Source organism: Arvicanthis niloticus, chromosome 19, assembly GCF_011762505.2.
Source record: "Arvicanthis niloticus isolate mArvNil1 chromosome 19, mArvNil1.pat.X, whole genome shotgun sequence".
Lineage (NCBI taxonomy): Eukaryota > Metazoa > Chordata > Mammalia > Rodentia > Muridae > Arvicanthis > Arvicanthis niloticus.
In genome coordinates, this window is record NC_047676.1 from 25,600,522 (window position 1) to 25,621,512 (window position 20,991).

The window sequence follows — 20,991 nt, forward strand, 5'->3', positions numbered from 1 at the left end:
ATAGCTTACTGAGTGTAATTTGTGCAGCCTTTTAGAATGTTGATACATCTTGTTGACTGATCCTGTGCAGGTATCTAAAGCTGTAGTGAACTCAAGAGTTAACAGTCAAGTCGAGTCTGGAAGAGAATATTCCACAATACTCCTTTTCCTACCCTCATGACCCTACTATTCTTTTTTTGGTCTCCTCTTTCTCAGTGTTTCCTGAAGTCTTCAGAGGGGAATAGATAATAACCAGTTATTCTCAGCACTTGGGAGCAGTTGAGTCTTCACATTACCAGCTGACACTGCAGAGGTCACCTCCCCAGTGTTGAGATCAGCACTAGTCTGTGTGAATAAGCATACATTTGGTAGCATATCTCTTTATCAAGACAACGGCAGTAGGTTCCCATCTTGGGCCTATGACTTCCCATGCCATGAACTTTCGGTCAGATTTTATGTAACCAAGCATAAGTTCACTTTTGTGGAACATGTCTCAAGTTCAGTCCTAAATAGCCTAAAAATAGTCCTAAAACATTGCGGCCACTAGCTTACCAGCGGACACATTGTGCCTGTTAGGTTCTGCTGGGTGATGTCACCAGTGGCTATTCTCAAATAGACGCCTGAATACCACCTTGCTTCTTGAAATCTAATTAGCAAGTTTTCTATGAGTTGTGCTTTGACGATCTGCTGTTCTGCCACCCTACTGTTCTAACTCCAGCAATAGGGTCAAATCATCTAGTTTTGAATACCAAGAGTGTACAACTGTCTTATTCCCAATTGCAGTTCAAATGCTTTTGAGTTCCTTCCCATTTAAAATGTGGCCTGTAGGCAATATGTCTTTAATCTGGCTGCCTCTGCCTCCTGAGTGCTGGGATTAAAGATGTGCACCACTATTGTCTGGCTCCTTCAGAACTTTTAACATGAAGGAATTGGGATTTTGTCAAAAATCTTTTTGCTTCTATGAAGTTGATCATGTAAATTTGTATTTATTTACCTATATCGAATCATCCCTGTACCACCAGATACAGCCAACTCAATTATGATCTTTTTCAGTTTTAATTTCAGACTGCGAATGTACTGCTGAGAATTTTTGTATCTAAACTCATCAGGAAAAAATTTTTTTCTATGTATTTGTTTTCTTAGCTTTGGGTATCTTAGGTAATACTACTAGTGTCACAGAAAGTTATAGGTATGGTTCCTTCCTTTTCTATTTTATGTTAAAAGTTTAAAAAATATTTGTGGTGATGCATTATGATGAAGAACTCATATTCTGAGACTGGAACTTTTGTTGGACCTCAAATCTTGAGGTAAGACACTTCCTCTCCTAAAAAAAATGTATTAAACAGATCATAATAAAAATACAAACCATAAAAAATCAAGGCTTGCTGAAGTCATACAGATAATGTTAGCATTTTGTCTAAGCTCTACCCAACAGTTACCTGGCAATTGCCAGGTATCCTGACTCACTAAAAAAGGAGCTGCTTGCCCCCTCTCCTCCTCCCCCCTCTCATTTTTTTGACTTCTTGTTCCCACTCTGTCCCCTCTCTGCCTTTCTCTGTCTCTACTACCCTCCCAATTCCTCTCCCTATGCCCTGAATAAACTCTATGCTATATTATACTGTCATATGGCTGATCCCTCAGGGAGAAGGGGGTACCTTTGCAAGCACCCCCTTCCCCATACCTTACCACACCTGACCGCACATCCACCAAAACATATCCCTTCTCTCCTTATCTTTTATAATCACAACAGATAATATAGACAGATCTGCAAAAATGCCAGTCTTATATTCTTTCTGTCTGGAGAGGGGCTCCAACCTTACAAAAACGAACCAATATGGTGGTGAAACCCAAAATCTCTTTTTTTAATAACTTTTTTTTTTTCCCAGAGACAGGGTTTCTCTGTGTAGCCCTGGCTGTCCTGGAACTCATTCTGTATGTAGACCAGGCTGGCCTCCAACTCAGAAATCCGCCTGCCTCTGCCTCCCAAGTGCTGGGATTAAAGGCGTGCGCCACCACCGCCCGGCCCTCTTTTTTTTTAAAGTTTTTTTTTTTTTTTTGTTGTTGTTGTTTGTTTTTTTAATCTATATAAATACACTGTAGCTGTCTTAAGATACACCAGAAGAGGACGCCAGATCTCAGGATCTCATTACAGATGGTTGTGAGCCACCATGTGGTTGCTGGGAATTGAACTTAGGACCTCCGGAAGAACAGCTAGTGTTCTTAACCACTAAGCCATCTCTCCAGCCCCGAAACCCAAAATTTTTTAGAATTATGTCATCAACCAACACACACTTGTCAGGAGAAACACATATATACACAGTATATATGAATACAGTTTTACTGAAGCGTAAGTAGTTTCAAGCAAAAGTTATCACATCAAGCCTACCACATAACACAAGTAAGTCATTATATGAATTTAAGTTTTTATTTCTGTATCTCACTGTAGTGCTGTGACAACAAACGACATCTGTGCACCAGAGCACACATACATCACAGTAAGATGTAACTTCTTATTACACCACTGCTAGGAATATTAGCATTCTGTATAAGACATAAGCATGTAGGATGGCCACACCAAATAATTTTCTGTTTTTTTTCCTTAGATAATCTTATTTTTTTTTTAAATCAGTAATACTTTATCAATCTCACAGTTAATAGACTTATAAATGATCTGGGTGATAGGATATGTGGGGATCATTCAACTGTGTTATACTGTAGAAGCTGCTGAAGTAATTGCACACACACCAATAAGGAACTGTCACATCATTAGGGCTAGTTATTGTTAGTTGCACAATGATAAAGTTCTTTTGAAAAGCATAGCCCACTTATATGTGAAAAATTCCCTTTCCACTTGTACAGAAGAAAAAGTATTCAGAAAGTTATTTTTGGCCTTGCTATGTCAAAAAGTCAACTGTACAAAGATCTATGTGTTAAACCTAAAATTATTATTTTAATGTCTATTAAAAACAAAACTGTCATGCATTTTATTATCAGTTATGCAGAGGCTTTAAAACTGTTGCAAGACCGTATAATATATATTAGCTTTTATACTGCTAATGCACAACTAACAGCAAACTTGATTAGATTAACGAATCTGTCTTAATTACACCTTTATATATCACACTAGATAGACAAATGCCACAAGATCTGCAGAAACACCTAGTTCTGAGCACTTAAATGGCAGGGTAGCTTTTTATATTGTAATCCTTCACATACAGAACAACAAAGGAAAAAAATCCTGCAGTTTCACGTTACAAAAAAACGTACTGCTATAAAGTATTAAGGGGTAAAAGATATCATCTATAACACAAAGTAACTTACAACTAGTGTCAAAGCAAACGAAACTTCTAAATAAAGGTATCAAAATACACAGAGCAACTGAAGCACAAATCCTGCATTAAGTACAGTACAGATTTAATAACACAATGCACTAGTTAATACATGACACAGAAATACAGGGAGCAAGGGCAACCAGTCAAAATTAAAACAATGGAAAAAAGAAAGAGGGGAACAACTGTATTTCCCCTAGTCAAATTTATTTCTTTCCATCCATATAATACCTGACACTGTACAATAAGCTTTTAACATCATAGAAAAACTTGGTTCTTCCATGAAACTCTTTATATTCTTGATAAACTTTTAAAGGAGACATTATGATGAATGGAAAACAGCCAATAAACCGGCACCTATTGTAACACTGAAGATTTACACAAACTTTTTAAAAGTTATCATAATCCTTTTTGTCTTTTTTCCCTTCAGCTTCAAACCCATCCACTCCATCACTATCCCTTCTTCGTTTCCTGTTGTTGTGGATGTTAAAGCGCTGATTCATTTGTGGTAATGGATCCATTCCCAGAACTTTGTGTATCTGACGGAATGCGAGGAGTCTCAATGCAAACTGCAAATAGAGTTAGAATATAGAATTAAAGTCAAAACACTCGAAGACCTCAACTTTATATTTATTCATTTATTTACTTCTGTGCACATGAATGCCGTGGCCAGATTACGAGTTGGGGGTCATTCTCCCTCTTAGCTGCAGAGCTATCTCACTGGCACAGAGGCACATCAATTCTAATTAAGTTTATTACTCCATGTAACAATATGAGAAAAAAAATGTAATGGAAGAAGCACACTGAATGGGTCATTTCACCACCAGGGATTAATCAGAAGGAACACATAGGTCCTGATAAGTCTTTTTTGGGGAGGGGGGTGATGGGGGAAGGTCTGTGTGCTTATTTGCTTTCCAAATAATTAAGCTAGAAAATATCAATCTTTAAAGATGTCAGTGGTTAAAGGAACTTGTTGCTCCTACAGAGGAGCAATTCAACAAGCTCAATTCACTCTTCCAGAACAGCCAGAGCTATAAAGAGAAACCCTGTCTCAAATCTCCCACCCCAAGAGGCAAAATACCATGATTCTAACTCATAACTTTTAATCAAAGGGAAATGAGCACACTTCTTTAGTGACTCAATGACCTTAAAGAGTTTATACAATATTTTCAATATATAATCCTTAGCTTTAACTCTAACCTAAAAGGAAACAAAAGCCCATCTTTTAATGTTAAGAGCACTTCTTAGTCTTTTGATATATGTCTCCTTAAGTCATTTAACCCACATACATATCTAATTTTTAACAGAATAATCAGCTATCTTAAAACCATTCTGTTGATAATTTGTCCTTTCTCACTGAAGTGTGAGGTTTATTAAATATAAATTCTCTTATATATTTAATAGTTCAGTATCAGGTTCTTTGATTCTAAAGGTTTATATGTGCCACAATTATACTGTGAGAGAGAATATGAACACATCCATACATTCATATATGACTTTGTAGCCCTGGCTGGTGTAGAACTCAAGAATGTAGACCAGGCTGGCCTTGAAAGCACAGATATTCATCTAAGAGCTACACAGTGAGACCTAGTTCAAACAAACAAACAAACCCCAAACAAAAACCCCAAACCAACCAAACAACCTTCTAGAGATTTCCTAGCCCAATGGTAAATGGGTCCTGTGCTACTGTGTTCAGATTTGACTCAGTTACAATTCCTATAACACCTCTTCCCAGTTTGGGTAGTGTCAGGGTATACAATCCAGGGTCTTAATTATCTAGACAAGTTTGTCACTGAGTCACATAGGGAATATGGTTCATTAGAGAATTCCACCATATAAGTGGATATTAATTAGTAGCAGATAAAATTAGAGGATTCACACCAATTATTTTAAAATTTTGGAATTAAAAAAAAAAAAAAAGATTTCTGAGTCTGTGTGCCTGCCTGATGCCAAAGGAAGCCAGAAGAGGAGGCTGGATCCCCTAGAAGTAGTTATGAATGGATGTAAGCTGCCATGCAGATGCTAGGAAGCAAACCTGGGTCTTCTGCAGGAATAGCAAGTGCTCTCAGATACCAAGACGTCTCTCTAGCCTCAATCTTGAAATTGACACCACCAAATACTTCATGTTTATTTTTGTAGTGCTAGGACAGAGCCTGGGGAAAATTGTACTTTGTGTATGTTAGGAAAGAAAGACATTACCATTGAGCTACATGTACCTGTACCCCCTTAAGAATCACTGAATGATCTATTTCCTCTTTGGGGTACAGTGACTAGGGAGGAAGAGATTAGCTTTGTAAATGTTATCTTGATTAGGTAATTAATGAGGTGTTTAATGTTTTTTTTTTTATGGTATATAAAGACAAACACAAAATTATACAATAATCAGATTCATCCACATAAGTAAATATTTAAAATCTTATCAGTGAATTCTAGTTTAAGGTAAATCTTTTCTGTTTGATTTTAGAGACAAGATTTAGCCCTGGTGTCCCCTAAACTTAATAGAGACCTACTTGCCTCGAATCCTGAGCACTGGGATTAAATGAATATACCTCTGGCAAGGTAAATCTTTTTTGTTTTGTTGTTTTGTTTTTTCCAGACAGGGTTTTTCAGTGTAGCCTTGGCTATCCTGGAACTCAAGAGGTCTGCCTGCCTCTGCTTCCTGAGTTCTCGGATTAAAGGCTGGTGCCACCACCACCTGGCAGTAAATCTTTTTAATAACCTCTTTAAAGGTTTACTTCCCAAATAAGTATCACAATGACTAGTCTAGTTATTACACATAAAGAAACAATTATAAAACCCCCAGGTGTTAGAGACAGTAATTCAACAAGAATTCAATTACCTGTGCACTGGATGTAATATCTTCACGCTGTTGGTCAGTCATTGTTGCCAAAGTATCAAAGGGATCTTTTTCACAAGGATCCAGAAGTCCAGGGCTGCCTATAATTATTGTAAAGAGATAAAAGTGTTAGTAGCATTATCTACTTGGAAAAGAAAAAAAGCCTCTTATTCAATAAAGAATTAAACTTAATTTTACTTAATAAAAACACTTACCTTTGAGAATAATCCCTGAAGAAATGCACTCAAATACTCTTCTCAGGGCATCTCCAGGGCTTTGAGGACTAGAAGCACTGCTAATTGCTTTCTCTACCAGTAACTCCATAGCCTAAAATTAAAAATATAAAATTAAAATATGTCCAACAGCTTAAAGACCATTTTCAAACACCCTCAGAATGATAGGTACATTCTTAAGTGCTGATAAGGTTTTAAAGATTATGAAGCCATGATAAATTAAGGTAGTGAGCCAGCCCACTACCCACTACTGAGTGGCTCAGTGGGTAACCAGCTCTCGCTGATGAGACTGATGAAACCTCTGCAGTAGAACTGACTTCTCCAAGTGTCCCTGAGACAGGCAGACAACACCCTGCAGGAACCTTCCAGGCAGAAAGAGCTCACTTCTAAGTTGTTCCAGTTCTCTCTCTAGTTCTCTCTGACACACACACACACACACACACACACACACACGTAAAACAGTAATTTTTATAATATAAAAATATTCAAATTAAATAAACACATCAGGTTTCATGCTTCTCATATCATCTCTTTGAAGGATGAAGTAGAATTATTTAAGCCCATGAGCTGGTTGAGGGTCCAGTCTGGGCAACATAGTACCACCTCAATAAAACCAAACCAAACCAAACCAAACCAAACCAAACCAACCAACCAACCAACCAACCAACCAACCAACCAACCAACCAAACAAACAAACAAAAAACTTGCTAGCCTCTGGGGTAGAAGTAGGAAGATTTCTGTGAGTTTGAGGTCAGTTTAGTCTATACAGTGAGCTCCAGGATAAACAGAACTACAGAGAAAATCCATCTCAAAAGAAACTAACAAGTTAGTAAACTCAAGTCAGTAGGATCAGAGAACTTTACATTTTAAGATTTGTACCTAAAAATAAAAAACATCAGGCTAATGCCTACTGAGCAGGCCAATATTCCATTAATACTTTAATTCTGTATTTTTTTTTAAATTGGGGATCTCTCTTTGCATCTCAAGGCTAACCTAGAACTCACTATACAACACATGGATGCTTTCATCTCGGCTGGCTTGCTTCAGGTTCCTGTGAAATGGATTACAGGTATGAGCCTTCACTTTGGTCTGTTTCTAACTCTGAGACATGGTCTCACTAAGCAGCCCAAGTCTGCCTGAGATCATCCTCCTGCCTTGCTTACTTGAATGCTGAGACTACACAGGCCTGAGCTATCCCATATAATGTTTTTTTTTTTTAAAATAAACATTGGGTATCTCAACTTTCATTTACTGCATCATGAGAATTCTATCACCTATAAGGAAATTAACAAAAAGACAATACTTTCACTGTATTTTACATTTACGAGACAAACAAACAAAAAACAAAGACAAAGGTATAAAAAAGCAACCAGTTAAAAAAGGTTAAAAAAAGCAAGCCAGTCATGCTAGAGATGGCTCAGAGGTTAAGAGTACTGGCTGCTCTTCTAGAGGTCCCAAGTTCAATTCCCAGCACCTACATGGTGGCTCATAACCATCTGCAATGGGATCTGACATTCTCTTCTAGCCAGCAGATAGAGCACTCATAGACATAAAATAAATAAATAAAATCTAAAACAAACAAACAAACAACCCCAATCAATCTGGATTTTTTTTGTTTTTATTTAGCAAAGTTTGCAGTATTTATCGTTTTTACAATTCATTCTTTCTTTCAAAGTTACAATTCAGAAGTTTTAGGAAGGCTTATGAAATTATTCAATCATTCCAGAATTTTAAAAAAATCACTGCACATCTTCTAGTAGACATCTTTTTCTCTACTTGTTCCTCCAATCCACTTTTAAATTCTATAGACTTGCCTTTCCTGACATCACACAGAGACTGGACCATATGAAGCCTATCTTCCATCTAGTACAAAGCTTTGGATTTATTCAGTATAACTTTTGAAAAAAAAAACTGCTTTTTATTTTTACTCATGTGTATGTATGTTGGGTGTCTGTCACATGTCTGAAGGTACCCACCAAGGCCAAAGAGGGTGTTGGAATCCTTTGGAGTGAAGAATCATAGACTGAACTGTTAGAGGTGGGTGCTGGGAAGTGAATTCAGGTCAATTAATTGTTCCGTGATTTCTTCAGTGCTCATCATAGCTTTTATTTACAATTTAAGTAGGAATTACAGGGCCTATCAAATGACTCGCTCAGCAAGGCATGGCACTGCTGTCGAGCCTGAAAGCCTGAGTTTGATCCCTGGACTCATGGCTGAGGACAGAACAAACTGTTCTCTGGCCTACAGACACACACATTACTCAAAATACACAAATAAAACACAGGAGTGCAATAAATAGGAGCTCAACAACAATTCAAAGAAACCAGACAATTTGCAATTACAATGAAATCCTTAAGTGATTGAGAAGATGAAAAACTTATGTTCGGTTATACAGTAAAAATAAAAGAAGATACTGGTAGGGGCTGAGAAACGGCTCAGTGGTTACGAGGATTTGTTGCTCTTGCAGAAGACCCATGCTTGATTCCCAGTACCCACATGGTGACTCCCAGCTATCTAACTCCAGTTCAAGGGCTCTGACACCATATTTTGACCTCAGTAACCAGGCACACACGATGTATACACACATGTAGACAAAACATTCATACACATAAAATAATAAATCTAAAACCAGAAAGATAAAAGCCAGAGATAAGACTGTGTCAGACCAATCTTAAGGTACAAAATCAAATCTCAAGATCTCTTGCTCCTCCAAAACGTAATAAAAAAATATTACAATGTACATGCTACTTATTGTCCCTGAGCAAAAATGTAATAGCTTGCACCAAACAGGAAAGGACAGTAAAGAATACTTCCAAGAAGTAGTGGCTCTACGCAAGCAGGTCTTCCTGCATTCACCATGTGAAACTTGGGAGTGGGATTGGCAAGTGAGTGAACAAAACGTCCAGTATTTCACTAATAGTCTTTAAGTTGGGGAAAGAATTGATTGTGCTGTAGGACATTTTCCTAAAAGCAAAGACCTGTTCTGACCATCTTCACCTTCCCAGAGGTAGGAGCAGAGAATTTATAGTCTTGAAGCCTTTTGGAAACCAGCCTTTGGAATACAAGGGTGAAGTACATGTTTAATAACCTAATAATAATAACCTTTCAAGTTGTACTTCTTTCCACAAGCAGTCTATAACACATAACTTATAGAGGAAGAAAAAGGGAGAGATATTTTTAAAAGGTTCATCAACATTTGACTAAAAAACAAATGTGGGACATATAAACTGTGGAATTAAGTCCTGATAAATAATGCTAGTCTGTCACTTCCAACAACACAGACCAAAAACTAACCAGTCACCACACTATGTGACAATAAGCTATGCAAAAGTACTCTATTCCCATAAACAGAATGTGGCGGAACCTGGGATGTAAGTGGAGGAGATGGTGGTAATGGCCATATTGTAAAAAAGGAAAAACAGAATAATCTATGTTCTGTGGCCTAACAGGATGACAATGCTTAACAATTAGTCATAAACCTTTATGGGGAGGGGATATATTTGTGTTAGGTACTGAGGATCAAACTCAGAATCTTGCATATTCTTGGCAAGTGTTCTAACACGAACTACATCTCTAGCTCTTTTATTTCAAGGCAGCTGTCAGAACAAAAAAGCTGATGCCAATGACTTGACTAAACCATTACACATTATATGAATGTACTGAAATGGTCTACTGTACCTAATAAGTATCATAAATACCAAAGACAGATAGGAACAGATTTGTATGACATCTTGCATGCACATGAAGAATATGAAATGTCTATTTTGTATAGACTTTGCATGGCAAGCATTCATTAAAATAGTTTATTAATAATAAATGTAACCTTCTGGTACAAACGCTGATGTGGCGGCTGTGCATGAAGGGCAAAAAGATATATGAGAATGCTTTTCAATCAGTATTTCTGTGAACAAAGCTGCTGCTAAAGTAGAATCTAATAAAACATTAAAAACATTGTTCGGATGAGTTTAACTTATAAGAATTATAATACAATCTAAAACCGATTCTAAGAGAACTCACTGGCTACATGAAGCCAAGAAAATGAAATCAAAGTCCATTAGGAAGAGCCCAAGGCTACTTACTGTATGCCAAGCTAAAGCCCAAAGCATCATGGAACTGTGATGGCGGGAATGAAAATGCAGCCCCCCAACCCACACCGGACACTCTTAATCTGAATGCTTGTCCTCAGTTGGTGGAACTGAAAAGGGTTAGTAGGTGTGGCCTTGTTGGAAGAGGTGTGTCACTGAGGGTGGTCTTTGAGCTTTCAAAAGCTCATGCCATTTCCAATTAGCGCTCTCTCCTCTTAATTATAGATCAGGTTTAAGCTCTTAGTACAGTTCCAGTGTCACGCCAGCCTGTTACCATGCTCTCCCCCATGACAGTCATGGAATCTAATCCCCTGAAATCATGAGTTCCCAGTAAATTCTTCTATCACTTGTCTCAGTCACAATTTTTCTTCACCACAACAGAAAAGTTACCAGGGTTGGTACAGAGAGTAGGCTAGTATTGTTGTGTAAAAGATCAATCTTTCTGTTTTTGGAGCAATGCAGAAGACTCTGGACTAAGAAAGCAGTAGAATGATATAAACTGGGCTTAACAGGCCATCCTAGCAGGAGCCTGGAAGACAATAGTGCTGAGAGCCATATGGACTACAGAGGACTAGCTCAAGAGGTCTTTGCATGGAAACAATATCAGCAATTAGAGACCATTCTTGTGATTGTTTGGCAAAGTATGTGCCTGGTTTTTGCTCTTGTTTTAAAAATCAGCCTAAGACTAAACGGAAGAATTAAGGACTAATTTCAATGGCAAACGAGATTTCAAAATAGTTTACTGATGACTTTGTCACATGGTTATTAGTAACCACTCGAGCGTAGGCAGTTCCACAGTGAAAAAGAGCACCAGGAAATCTGATGTTGAAGCCTTAGTTTGTACTCAAAGAGATAAGGAGAAATGGAATTAAGTGAGTGGTGCCCTTAGGGTCAGACCCCATCAAGCTAATCCTGTACTCTGTGAAAAGAACTGGCCTCCATCAGTGGTTCCATCCTTGTAATGTTGTGGCTCTTTATTACAGTTCCTATGTTGTGCTGGGAGACTTTATCATAACGGTTTCATTGCTTCATAACTATCATTTTACTTCATACTGCTTCATACTTCATAAGTGTAATTTTGCTACTATTATGAATTGCAATGTAAATGTATAAAATGCAGGCTATCTGATGTGCTATCCCCGTGAAAGGGTCATTCAGACCTCCAAAGGGGTCCTAACCCACAGGTTGAGAATCACTGCACTAAGGAATTACCTGTTCTAAATGAGAAACAACAAAGGAAACTTTATGCAAATGTAATTCAAGGAGGGGACCAGATTCCATCCCAATTAGGCAAAATAACTTGATAGCACCGCCACATTGTTCTGGCTTCACAACCATGAAGGACATAATAGTACAGGGTTGTGGAATCTTCTTTCTCAGTTGATCAAAGCCACCAAGTCCAGGTGTGTGGCAGAGGTGTCCCTGCATGAAGGCCCAGAAAGAACAGTGCATACACTGTGAGAGTGAAGGGTGGACTGTGCTGGAGATACTGAATACTGAAGGCACTAGAGCAGGACGTCTACCAAGAGTGCTGCAGACTGGGAGTGGAACCAGGCTGAGAGAGAGGTCTGTGGTAGTCAGTAAAATCGGAAGGAAGAAGCACTCTAGGTCTTTTTACATTACAGACCTACAGGATATGAAATGTGTACCGCTGGGATTTGGTCTTGCTTTTTGGTCTGGGATTTCCTCATTATGCCCCCCTTTCCAACCCTCTGGAAAGGTACTGTGTATTCTGTGCCATTATATATTGCTAGTATATACCTTGCTAGTATAGAACTTGCTTTTTAGTTTTGTTTTTGCAGGAGTTACAACTCAGACTGCGATGAGTCTCAAAAGACACTTTAAACTTTTAAAGCTGTTGAGACTGAAGAAATCTGGGGACTTTGGAAGTTAGACTAAATTCATTTTGCATTATGGTATGGTCACTTCCCTATGGGGGCAGGGAGTGGAACATGGTAGTTTGAATGAGAATGGTCCATACAGGCTTATACATTTGGTAGAATGTTTTGGAAAGGATTAGGAGGTGGAGCCTCATTGGAGGAGGTATGTCACTGGGGGTTGGGTTTTGAGGTTTTAAAAGCCCACCTGTGATGGTTTGTATATACTCAGCCCAGAGTATAGAGTGGCACTATTAGAGGGTGTGGCCCTGTTGGAGTAGGTATGTCACTATGGGCGTGGGCTATAAGACCCTCACCCTGAAAGTCAGTCTTCTATTAGCAGCCTTCAGATGAAGATGAACCTCTGAACCTGTAAGCCAGACCCAATTAAATGTTGTCCTTACAAGAGGTGCCTTGGTCACGGTGTCTGTTCATAGCAGTAAAACCCTAACTAATACACCACCCTACTCCCAGTTTGCTCTGACTGTTGGTTGTTGTCTCAACAAGAAAGCTCTCAACTACTGTTCTAGTATGATGCTTGCCTGCCTGGCATATTCTTCCTGCCATAATGGTCTTGATTAACCCTCTGAGGGTTCCCAATAAACTTTCTTCTATAAGTTGTCCTGATCATGGTGTCTCTTTTGCAGCAAAAGACAAGCAATTAATAAATGAATAATAAACAGCAAGGATTAGGACAAAGCTGGAAACAAAATTAAGTCCTCAAATTCTATGTACATAGGAAAGACGCAAAAGATAAAAACAGTTAACAGAAAAGACAGTAGTTATGTCAGATAATCTGTCTCTATATAGAGATTATATTAATCAGAAATAACAACAACAAAATACCCTGTTTCCTTTCCTTGGATAAAAAAGAAAAACATTTCTGCAAGACAAAAAGTGTCTCAGAAAATACATAGCATTCATCTTTGACTCACTTATGTATTTTTGTTCCATTTGGCTTTTGGACATCGTGTCTTTCAAACAATGCACTCCTAATTTCCTGCCTCAAGCTTCCTCAGTGCTGAGGTCAGAGGTATATACAAGAATACCTAAATTCTACTCGAGATTTAAAGATAATTTAGCCACACAAGTAACAAACGTGATTCCCTCCCTTTCCCTCAATGAAACCAAACATTGCAGCTCTTTGTCTTACTTATTTCTTCCTCCCACACCTCTAAGAAATAATTACTAAAGCTTGGAATAGAACATTTTAGTTTACTAAGTATGTAATTTGTAGCTCTAAAAAAATAAATATAATTTAATGGAAAAAACCCAAAAACCACTTTGAAACCAAAACCAATTGGCCTCTATGAGTCTTAAATACCAGTTTTATTTTTTTAAAAAAAGCATGTAATTTTTTTGTTTGTTTGTTTTGTTTTTTGAGACAGGGTTTCTCTGTGTAGCCCTGGCTGTCCTAGAACTCAGTCTGTAGACCAAGCTGGCCTCAAAGAACTCAGAAATGAGCCTGTCTCTGCCTCTCACGTGCTGGGGATTAAAGGCCAACACTGCCTTGCTAAGTATGTAATTCTTAAACACAAGAACAAAATAATAATAAAAAAATAAAAGAACCTTGGCTACTTAACTTTCAATAACCTAATTTTGAAATTAGCAGGTTCAATCATATTTCTGAACAAATCTCTGAATTTTTATCATTCTACAACTGTTTGCCTTTAAATAAAGGCAACAAGCCTTTTTCTGTTTAAGACAGGTTCTCACACTTGTAAACCCAGGTGTGACTGGACTTCAACCCTTTCATTGTCCTATTTCCTTGAGAAAGGGTCTCTTCAGTAAACCTGGAGCTAGGCGAGTGGACAGCAATCCTCCTGTCTTGGCCAAGACAGTGTTAAGGTTTCAGCAAGAGCAGGATTGGATTATCTCATGTGTTGAGTTTTGGGGACTGAGGCCCTCAAGCTTACACAACCCAGTATAATGCTTATGTTTGTTTGTTTGTTTTTTTAAATGAGCAAACCTCCCTCAATTTCTTTTTCACCATCAACACTCACTCTCTCCCTCCCGCAATCCTCCAAGTGTGCTGTCTTGCTCCTCCACGCACCACGGTGTGCACGGAAGGTCAAAGGACAAGTTGTTGAAGTTAGCCTTCGCTCTCCCTCTACCACAGGGATGGAACTCAGGCTTGGTAGCACATGCTTCTGCCCACTAAGGTATGTTACTAGCCCAAGCATAATTTTTAAATTAGTAAATCCTAAGAAAGTTTAAGTATTTTCAAATCTCCCAGATTTGTCATCAAACAGAAAAATATAACATGTAAATGAAAACATAGGACAAATAAAATCAGAGGACAAAGAATACCAGAAGAACTTTCTACATACTCATTTTTTCAAACTGTGCTATCACAGGCTACTTACTTACCCAGCTAGGAAAATCAGACCACGTTGGAACTCGTTGACAAAGGTCTCGGAGAATACGTATGATAATCACACAGGACTGTAAGCCATTAGCTCTAGCCTTGAGGGCAACACAAAAACCAACCGAATTAATCTTAGAAATATTAAAAATATCCCTTGATGAAAAAAAGTTAAAATACCACTGTTCAATGGAAGCTCAGATTAAAAATAAAAATAATTATATTTAAATTGGTTTCAATGAGCTGCCATTTACAGCAATATTTTATGCCAGAGTTAGTATTTAAAAACTAGTATTTAGGTCAAAGTAAACAGATTATACAAGAATAATATTTCTTGATCCCCTGTGAACCTTGACCTGTATTCATACAAAACAGTAAACTGAAAAAAAATCTGCCTAAATTAGAAATAAAAAGGAAAAGTAAAGAGCTAAAGTCTGTCTAGGGACTGAAAGGTTAAGGAAATCTGTTTGGTTTCCTCTCTGTGCCTTTGCATGTCTGCAAAGTCACTAAACCAAGCAGCTGCTTCCTCACCTTTCATTCCCTACACTTATTAACTTAAGAGAAAGAAGGGGAAAAATCTTAAAACTATACACAAAGCTTTAAACACATATTCCATTATTTAAAGCAAAGTTAATCTGCAGCCTTATGGAATATAATATATATACAAAAACATGTGATGTACCTAAACAAGTCAACTTTTAATATAGCCACTAAAAATAAAAAACCCGGACTATAAACACCCCCCCAAACCTGTTTATTGTCAAATTAATAGTAATCGCAAAATGCAGATCGTTATACTCAGCTTTCTATGATAACTTATTTTCTGAGATTTAATTTAAAATAGTGTTGTTTAGGCAATTGTTTGAAATGTTTAAGCATAGTTAAACATGTTGTACTGAACTACTCTCTCATAAGGCTACAAGAAAAAAGTAAAATGATGTTCCGAACCTGGAACCACTTAGCGTGGCGTAGAGCAGCCAGAGCGTCAAGGCATTTTTGCCTGTCCAAGACGTCCGGTGGGTCTTTCACCATACCCGAGGTTACATCTAAAATGGATTGAATTGGCAAAATGCAGTGAGGAATGGGTGTTTGACCAGGTGAGCAAGACACTTCCTTAAAGCAGCATCAGTGTCACGTGAGCCATTTGAGAGCTTTTCAGTTAAGTTCATCCAGGGAGTAACTTTTAACAAATTTACATAATATAATATGAAAAACAAAAGGAGAATTCAGATAAACTCTTCTGTGATATAATAATTTTCTGGAAATAGAAGCCTTACTCACCAAAATGAAATCTAAAGGAAAGATTATTGGACACAGCGCACCAGCACAAAGACGACAAAGACAAAAGGGAACACAAAAATCCACCTTAAATGGTAATGTACAATAAACTACCAAGTTGGTAAAGTATCCTAGAGTATTTCTGAGGCTAATACAAGAAAGCACTTAAAGAAATATGGAATGATCAATACAACAATTACAGGGGGTGGGGGGAGGAAGAGAACAAAGGACTGAAATGAGGTTTATTTCTGAGAATTCAATTCTTGATATTCAATAGGAGAACTTTAGCATGTTGTAAGGGAATATAAAATACCTTCTAAAATAAAAAGTTGTCATTAAAAGTATTCCCAACAGGAAGCAGAGAGAAACAATGAGTAAAGCAGAAAAAGGCTACAGGAGCCAGCACAGTTAAATACATTAAGTACAGAAAAGAAATCACAAGCAGAACGCTTTGATGGTAAATATGCAGGGTCTTTTAAGTTGGTTAAAATGTGTTATAGAAAGCTTAAGAAAATAGAAAATCAGGATAAGAAATTAAGTTTACATTAATAAAGGCTAGCTTACATTAATAAGTCATTTAGAAAAGTGAAAATTCAAAGGCCAGCTATATGTTTATATAAAATACAAGTTTGCTGGTCAAACTATTATATAACTAAACAGCAAATACTTCAACAATCTACTTCACGGTTGCCATCAACTTTACAGTATATTTTGCTTCTGGCTTTTGAAACAAGGTACCTGTAGCTCAGGTTGGCCTTGAACTCAAGATTGGTTTTTCTCCCTCAGCTGGGATTAAGAGTGTGAGGATCATGCCTGGCTTATAGTGTATTTTTTAAATTCAAGAAAACTATACAGAGCTGAGTATAAACAGTAGCCAGAGAGCACTAAAAACCGTGACACATTTAAGATACAGTAATTTGTTGAGTATTTCAAATGACTAAGAGGGACAAAGAAGAAATATAAAAAAATAATGAGAGTACTTTAAGTCTTGGTAAAGCACTTGAAATTTTGTCTTTTAAACATTTAGAAACTGATTTTATTAAAATTTATTTTTTTTTATGCATCTTTATGGGTGCCCAGAGTCCAGAAGGCATCAGAACCCCAGGGCAGGAGTACAGTTGGCTGTGGCTGCCTGACCGTGGGTGCTGGGAATTGAACTGAGGTCCTCTGTAAGAGCAGCAAGTGCTCTAATCAATAAGCCATCACTCCAGCTCAAGGATTTAGAAATCTTAAGATAAGTTGTCATTATTCTGAGAAGACTAGATATGAAAAGGCACCTAAAAATGAGGTAAGAAAAAAGGACAAAGAAAGGATAGCTAACTAACCTGAAAAAGAAAAAAAAAATCTACCCCCCTCCCAGCACTTCCAGTCTCTAGAACTTGCAGAATATGGGAAAGGATCTGACCACTGCTCTTATTTACAGCACTGTTAAAGCCAGAAGTCCTCTGTGCTACTGGATCTCAGAATTTTATAAACTCTGCCAATCTGCAGGAATTTTGTATAATATGCAAATTTTTGTATAAAAGTGTAACTGTAAATTTTAATCTACAATACAAATTCAATGATGACAGAAAACCTGTTCCAAGTTAAAACAAATAAGAGCTATAAGTAGGAAATCTTGTTAAATTTAGAGTGTGGATTTTTGTACCCATTTTTTTGTTCTAAGTAGATTAACCCCTTAGATATATTGTGCTAAATCATACTTGTTCCTTAACAGTCAAAACAAAAATCTGTTAATTTATAAAAACAAAATACAAATTCTTTTCCTACATGAATGTATTTCATGAATTATAAGGGGTTAATCACCAATTAATAAGACATGCTGTGTCCACACTATTTTATGATTAAAAGTTAATGGGAATATATTAATTTCAATTAACATGGTTATGTAAAATATAATTGACTCAACTATTTAAAAACTAGTGTGAACACTGCTCAATTCTAGAAAAGACAAAAGACAAACGAAATAGCCACACAAAAGACAAAAAAATGCCAGACTCTGCATCCAAAATCTCCCTTAATCAAATGGCAGATGTGACACTGAGCTTTTGAAAACCTTGGTCAAAAATCCTTCCGATGTCTTGGCAGCAACCCCTGACAGGAATCAATCCCTTCTGCTAGAAGGCTTTGGACCGGGCCTGATAAGCTACAGGTAGAAAAAAACACACATAATACTTGATTTGCTGCAGAAAAGACTCTGTAGCAATGGTTAGAGCATTCTGAACATTTCAAGCTAAATTCAATTAAATGTTTACTGCATGTTAACTGTCAAACACAGTACCAGGAAAGAGATCTGTTATGTGTTTAACAGTTATTTCAACAATTTAGTCATTTCATTTATTAAATGATTTTCACATCAAACAGGACCATTATGCATTAAAGAGGCTATCACACTATGTGGAAATATAATAGTTAAGTCTCATGATTTATAACAGTTCTTCCGGCAAAGCCTTCCTTACACCCTGTACTAACTCCCCAAAGCAAGCTATAGGCTTTAAGTGATTTTAAGACACAGAGCATTGGGAGCTGCAGTGAGAGAGAATACATACCGATATTCTGCAGCTAGAAAAAAAGCAATCTTCATGATCAAGCTAACCCATGGGCTCACTGCAGTCATCTGCAGCAGGCACGCTCTACCAACGCTGCTACACCTCTGTATGTCCAACTTTCCAGCTCAGTGTCTTGAAGCAAAATCTTTCGATTTTAAGGTGACCATTTCTCTCATGATCATATTTATAAAATTCAGAATTGTAATTCTATCTCAGTCTGGGTCAGACAAAAATGTAATTTTGTTTCCTTTAGAAAGGGCATGTTAAAGGATTTACTACAAATATGACACTATGAACTTATAAAATGGCTTGAGAATGAACTGAGGTTAAATACATAGAAACATTCTGAAATAAAGCTAAATTACACGAGCATAATTTTACATTAATTATTGCAACATTAATTTATAATATATCATACTAGATTTTTAAAAACTGAAGTAAAGGATCATATATGCTACATACAACGTGGCCAAATTGACTCGGGAACTACTTCCTTAAGCAACATGGACAGGCAGACCTTGATATGAATTCATGTTAATACAAATGATCCTTTACATAAAACTCCTATTTTTTAGGATGCAAAGCTTAAGATACAACATAAAAATGCTAATATGGTACACATATGTAATATACAAAATCAGAATCAAGTCTCTCAATGAAATTTTCTTGGGCCATAGAAAGCCCACTTTCTTAGAATAATTGCTTTGTCTTAAGAAAACAAATTTATAATAGTAATTGATAATCCTTTTCTCCTCAACCTGTACTACAAAGAGTATAAAATTTAATTCCATTTTTAACAACTTAAGATGGATAAAAACAACATGAAAGGAAACAAAGTAAATTTTATCTGACCCATAAAACAAGAGAACCAACATTACTGCAGACACTGATCATGCTTTTGGCTTAAAAGCTTTGGAAGCTTTGAAAATGTTACAGAGTAGTCCCTAAAGCAACATTGCTGGCACCAGTAGTGTTTTATATTCTACAAATGCAAATTCAGTTAAAAACCAAACAAACTAAAACCAAAAAGAAAAACTGCACTGTACTGTAACTCACTTCTCTGCATCATGTGTTAAGAGCTCCGGCATGACATCAGGCCAAATGCCCAAATCTGTGTGCGTCAGCATGTTCTGCATTTAATGAAATTACACAAAACCAAAGAGCAACCTCAGAGGACTAGAAATATTTACTTCAGGACAGGCCAGATCCACGACTATATACGTAATAATTGTAAGTAGTATTGTTCGCCAATTTGTGAAATCTTTTTCATCAAGACAAGGCAACCAACATTGTCTTAGTAAAAGTTAAATTGTGGCCCCTAGTTATTAACAAGCATTTAAAACTTTTTCATGTGTCAACTATGTAAAAAACAATTTTTGAAGTTTTTTTTTTCCAGAAATCTGAGGTCCACAAGAAAAGAAAGAAAAAAATATATATCAAGAAAACCAATCACATGATATAAATGTTTTCTATCATAATACATCACTAAGAACATTCACTTTGTTAGAAATGGTCTAGAGCAAAACTAACTGCTGAGTAAGTTAAATCTATAAAATTCGTATGTAATGCCAGCATGTTGCCTTCTAGGGCTTAATGCCATCATAAAGGGTAGGTCAATGGAAAACAAAGAGTTAACAGAAAAGTAGAATGTTTAATTGGCTTTCCAACCTCCTTCCCTCATGTTCTCTTCTCGAATAATTGGAGATGTCAGCGTGATAGTGACTTGCATTTTGGGCTCCACACAAGAGTTCAAAATGATCGCTGCCTCAGAAACAGCACATTTTATGTCATACTTCTCAGGACTTATAACCTATGTAATGAAGATGATAAGAAATTAGTTAAATCTTCTGCATTAAAAGACAAATACAGTTTTATTGTGGCTTTAGTTTATTATATTAATCACTCTACAAATACTGGATTTTCTACCCTCTAAAAACACATGCCAGATACCTTTATCATTTATCTTTTGCCTTTCCTTATTTTCAGAATAGCTCTCTGTGGAAACTATTATTTCCCACTCTTTGAAAACATCTTTTTTTTTTTTTTTTTTTTTTTTTTTTTTTTTTTTTCGAGACAGGGTTTCTCTGTGTAGCCCGGGCTGTCCTGGAACTCACTCTGTAGACCAGGCTGGCCTCGAACTCAGAAATCCGCCTGCCTCTGCCTCTCCCAAGTGCTGGGATTAAAGGCGTGCGCCACCACCGCCCGGCTGAAAACATCTTTTGCTGACTGATTTTCTGTATATGAGTACTCTGCCTGCATGTGTGCCTGTGCATCATGTGCGTGTCTGGTGCCCACATGGGAAGAAGAGAGCTCAGATCCCCTGGAACTGGAGTTACAGATGACTGTGAGTCACCTTGTGTTTTATACTGATCCTTCTGTTACTGTTAATAGGAGTGATTTGTACACATGTATATCTCCTTTAAAAAAACTAGCTGTTGCCATTACTTACATACTTATAAA

The 20,991-nt window shown here is 37.1% G+C and overlaps 1 protein-coding gene across 7 annotated transcripts in view; it reads right to left on the reverse strand.

The window, feature by feature from the left end:
- Positions 1 to 2,385: 2,385 nt before the first annotated feature.
- The window catches only part of Zfr (zinc finger RNA binding protein), a 67,972-nt gene continuing 49,366 nt past the window's right edge, over positions 2,386 to 20,991 (reverse strand). For 5 of the 7 annotated variants that reach the window (XM_034523306.2, XM_034523308.2, XM_034523305.2 and 2 more), the window contains 6 exons: positions 20,200 to 20,341; positions 15,653 to 15,750; positions 14,710 to 14,805; positions 6,360 to 6,471; positions 6,148 to 6,245; positions 2,386 to 3,877 (listed from right to left, as the gene is read on the reverse strand). In XM_034523306.2, coding sequence (XP_034379197.1) covers positions 3,698 to 3,877; positions 6,148 to 6,245; positions 6,360 to 6,471; positions 14,710 to 14,805; positions 15,653 to 15,750; positions 20,200 to 20,341 — 726 coding nt within the window. In that variant the 3' untranslated portion in view covers positions 2,386 to 3,697. Of the gene's footprint in view, positions 3,878 to 6,147; positions 6,246 to 6,359; positions 6,472 to 14,709; positions 14,806 to 15,652; positions 15,751 to 20,199; positions 20,342 to 20,991 lie in introns of those variants that run through there. The other 2 variants (XR_004608737.2, XM_076916423.1) reach the window with 2 other exon arrangements.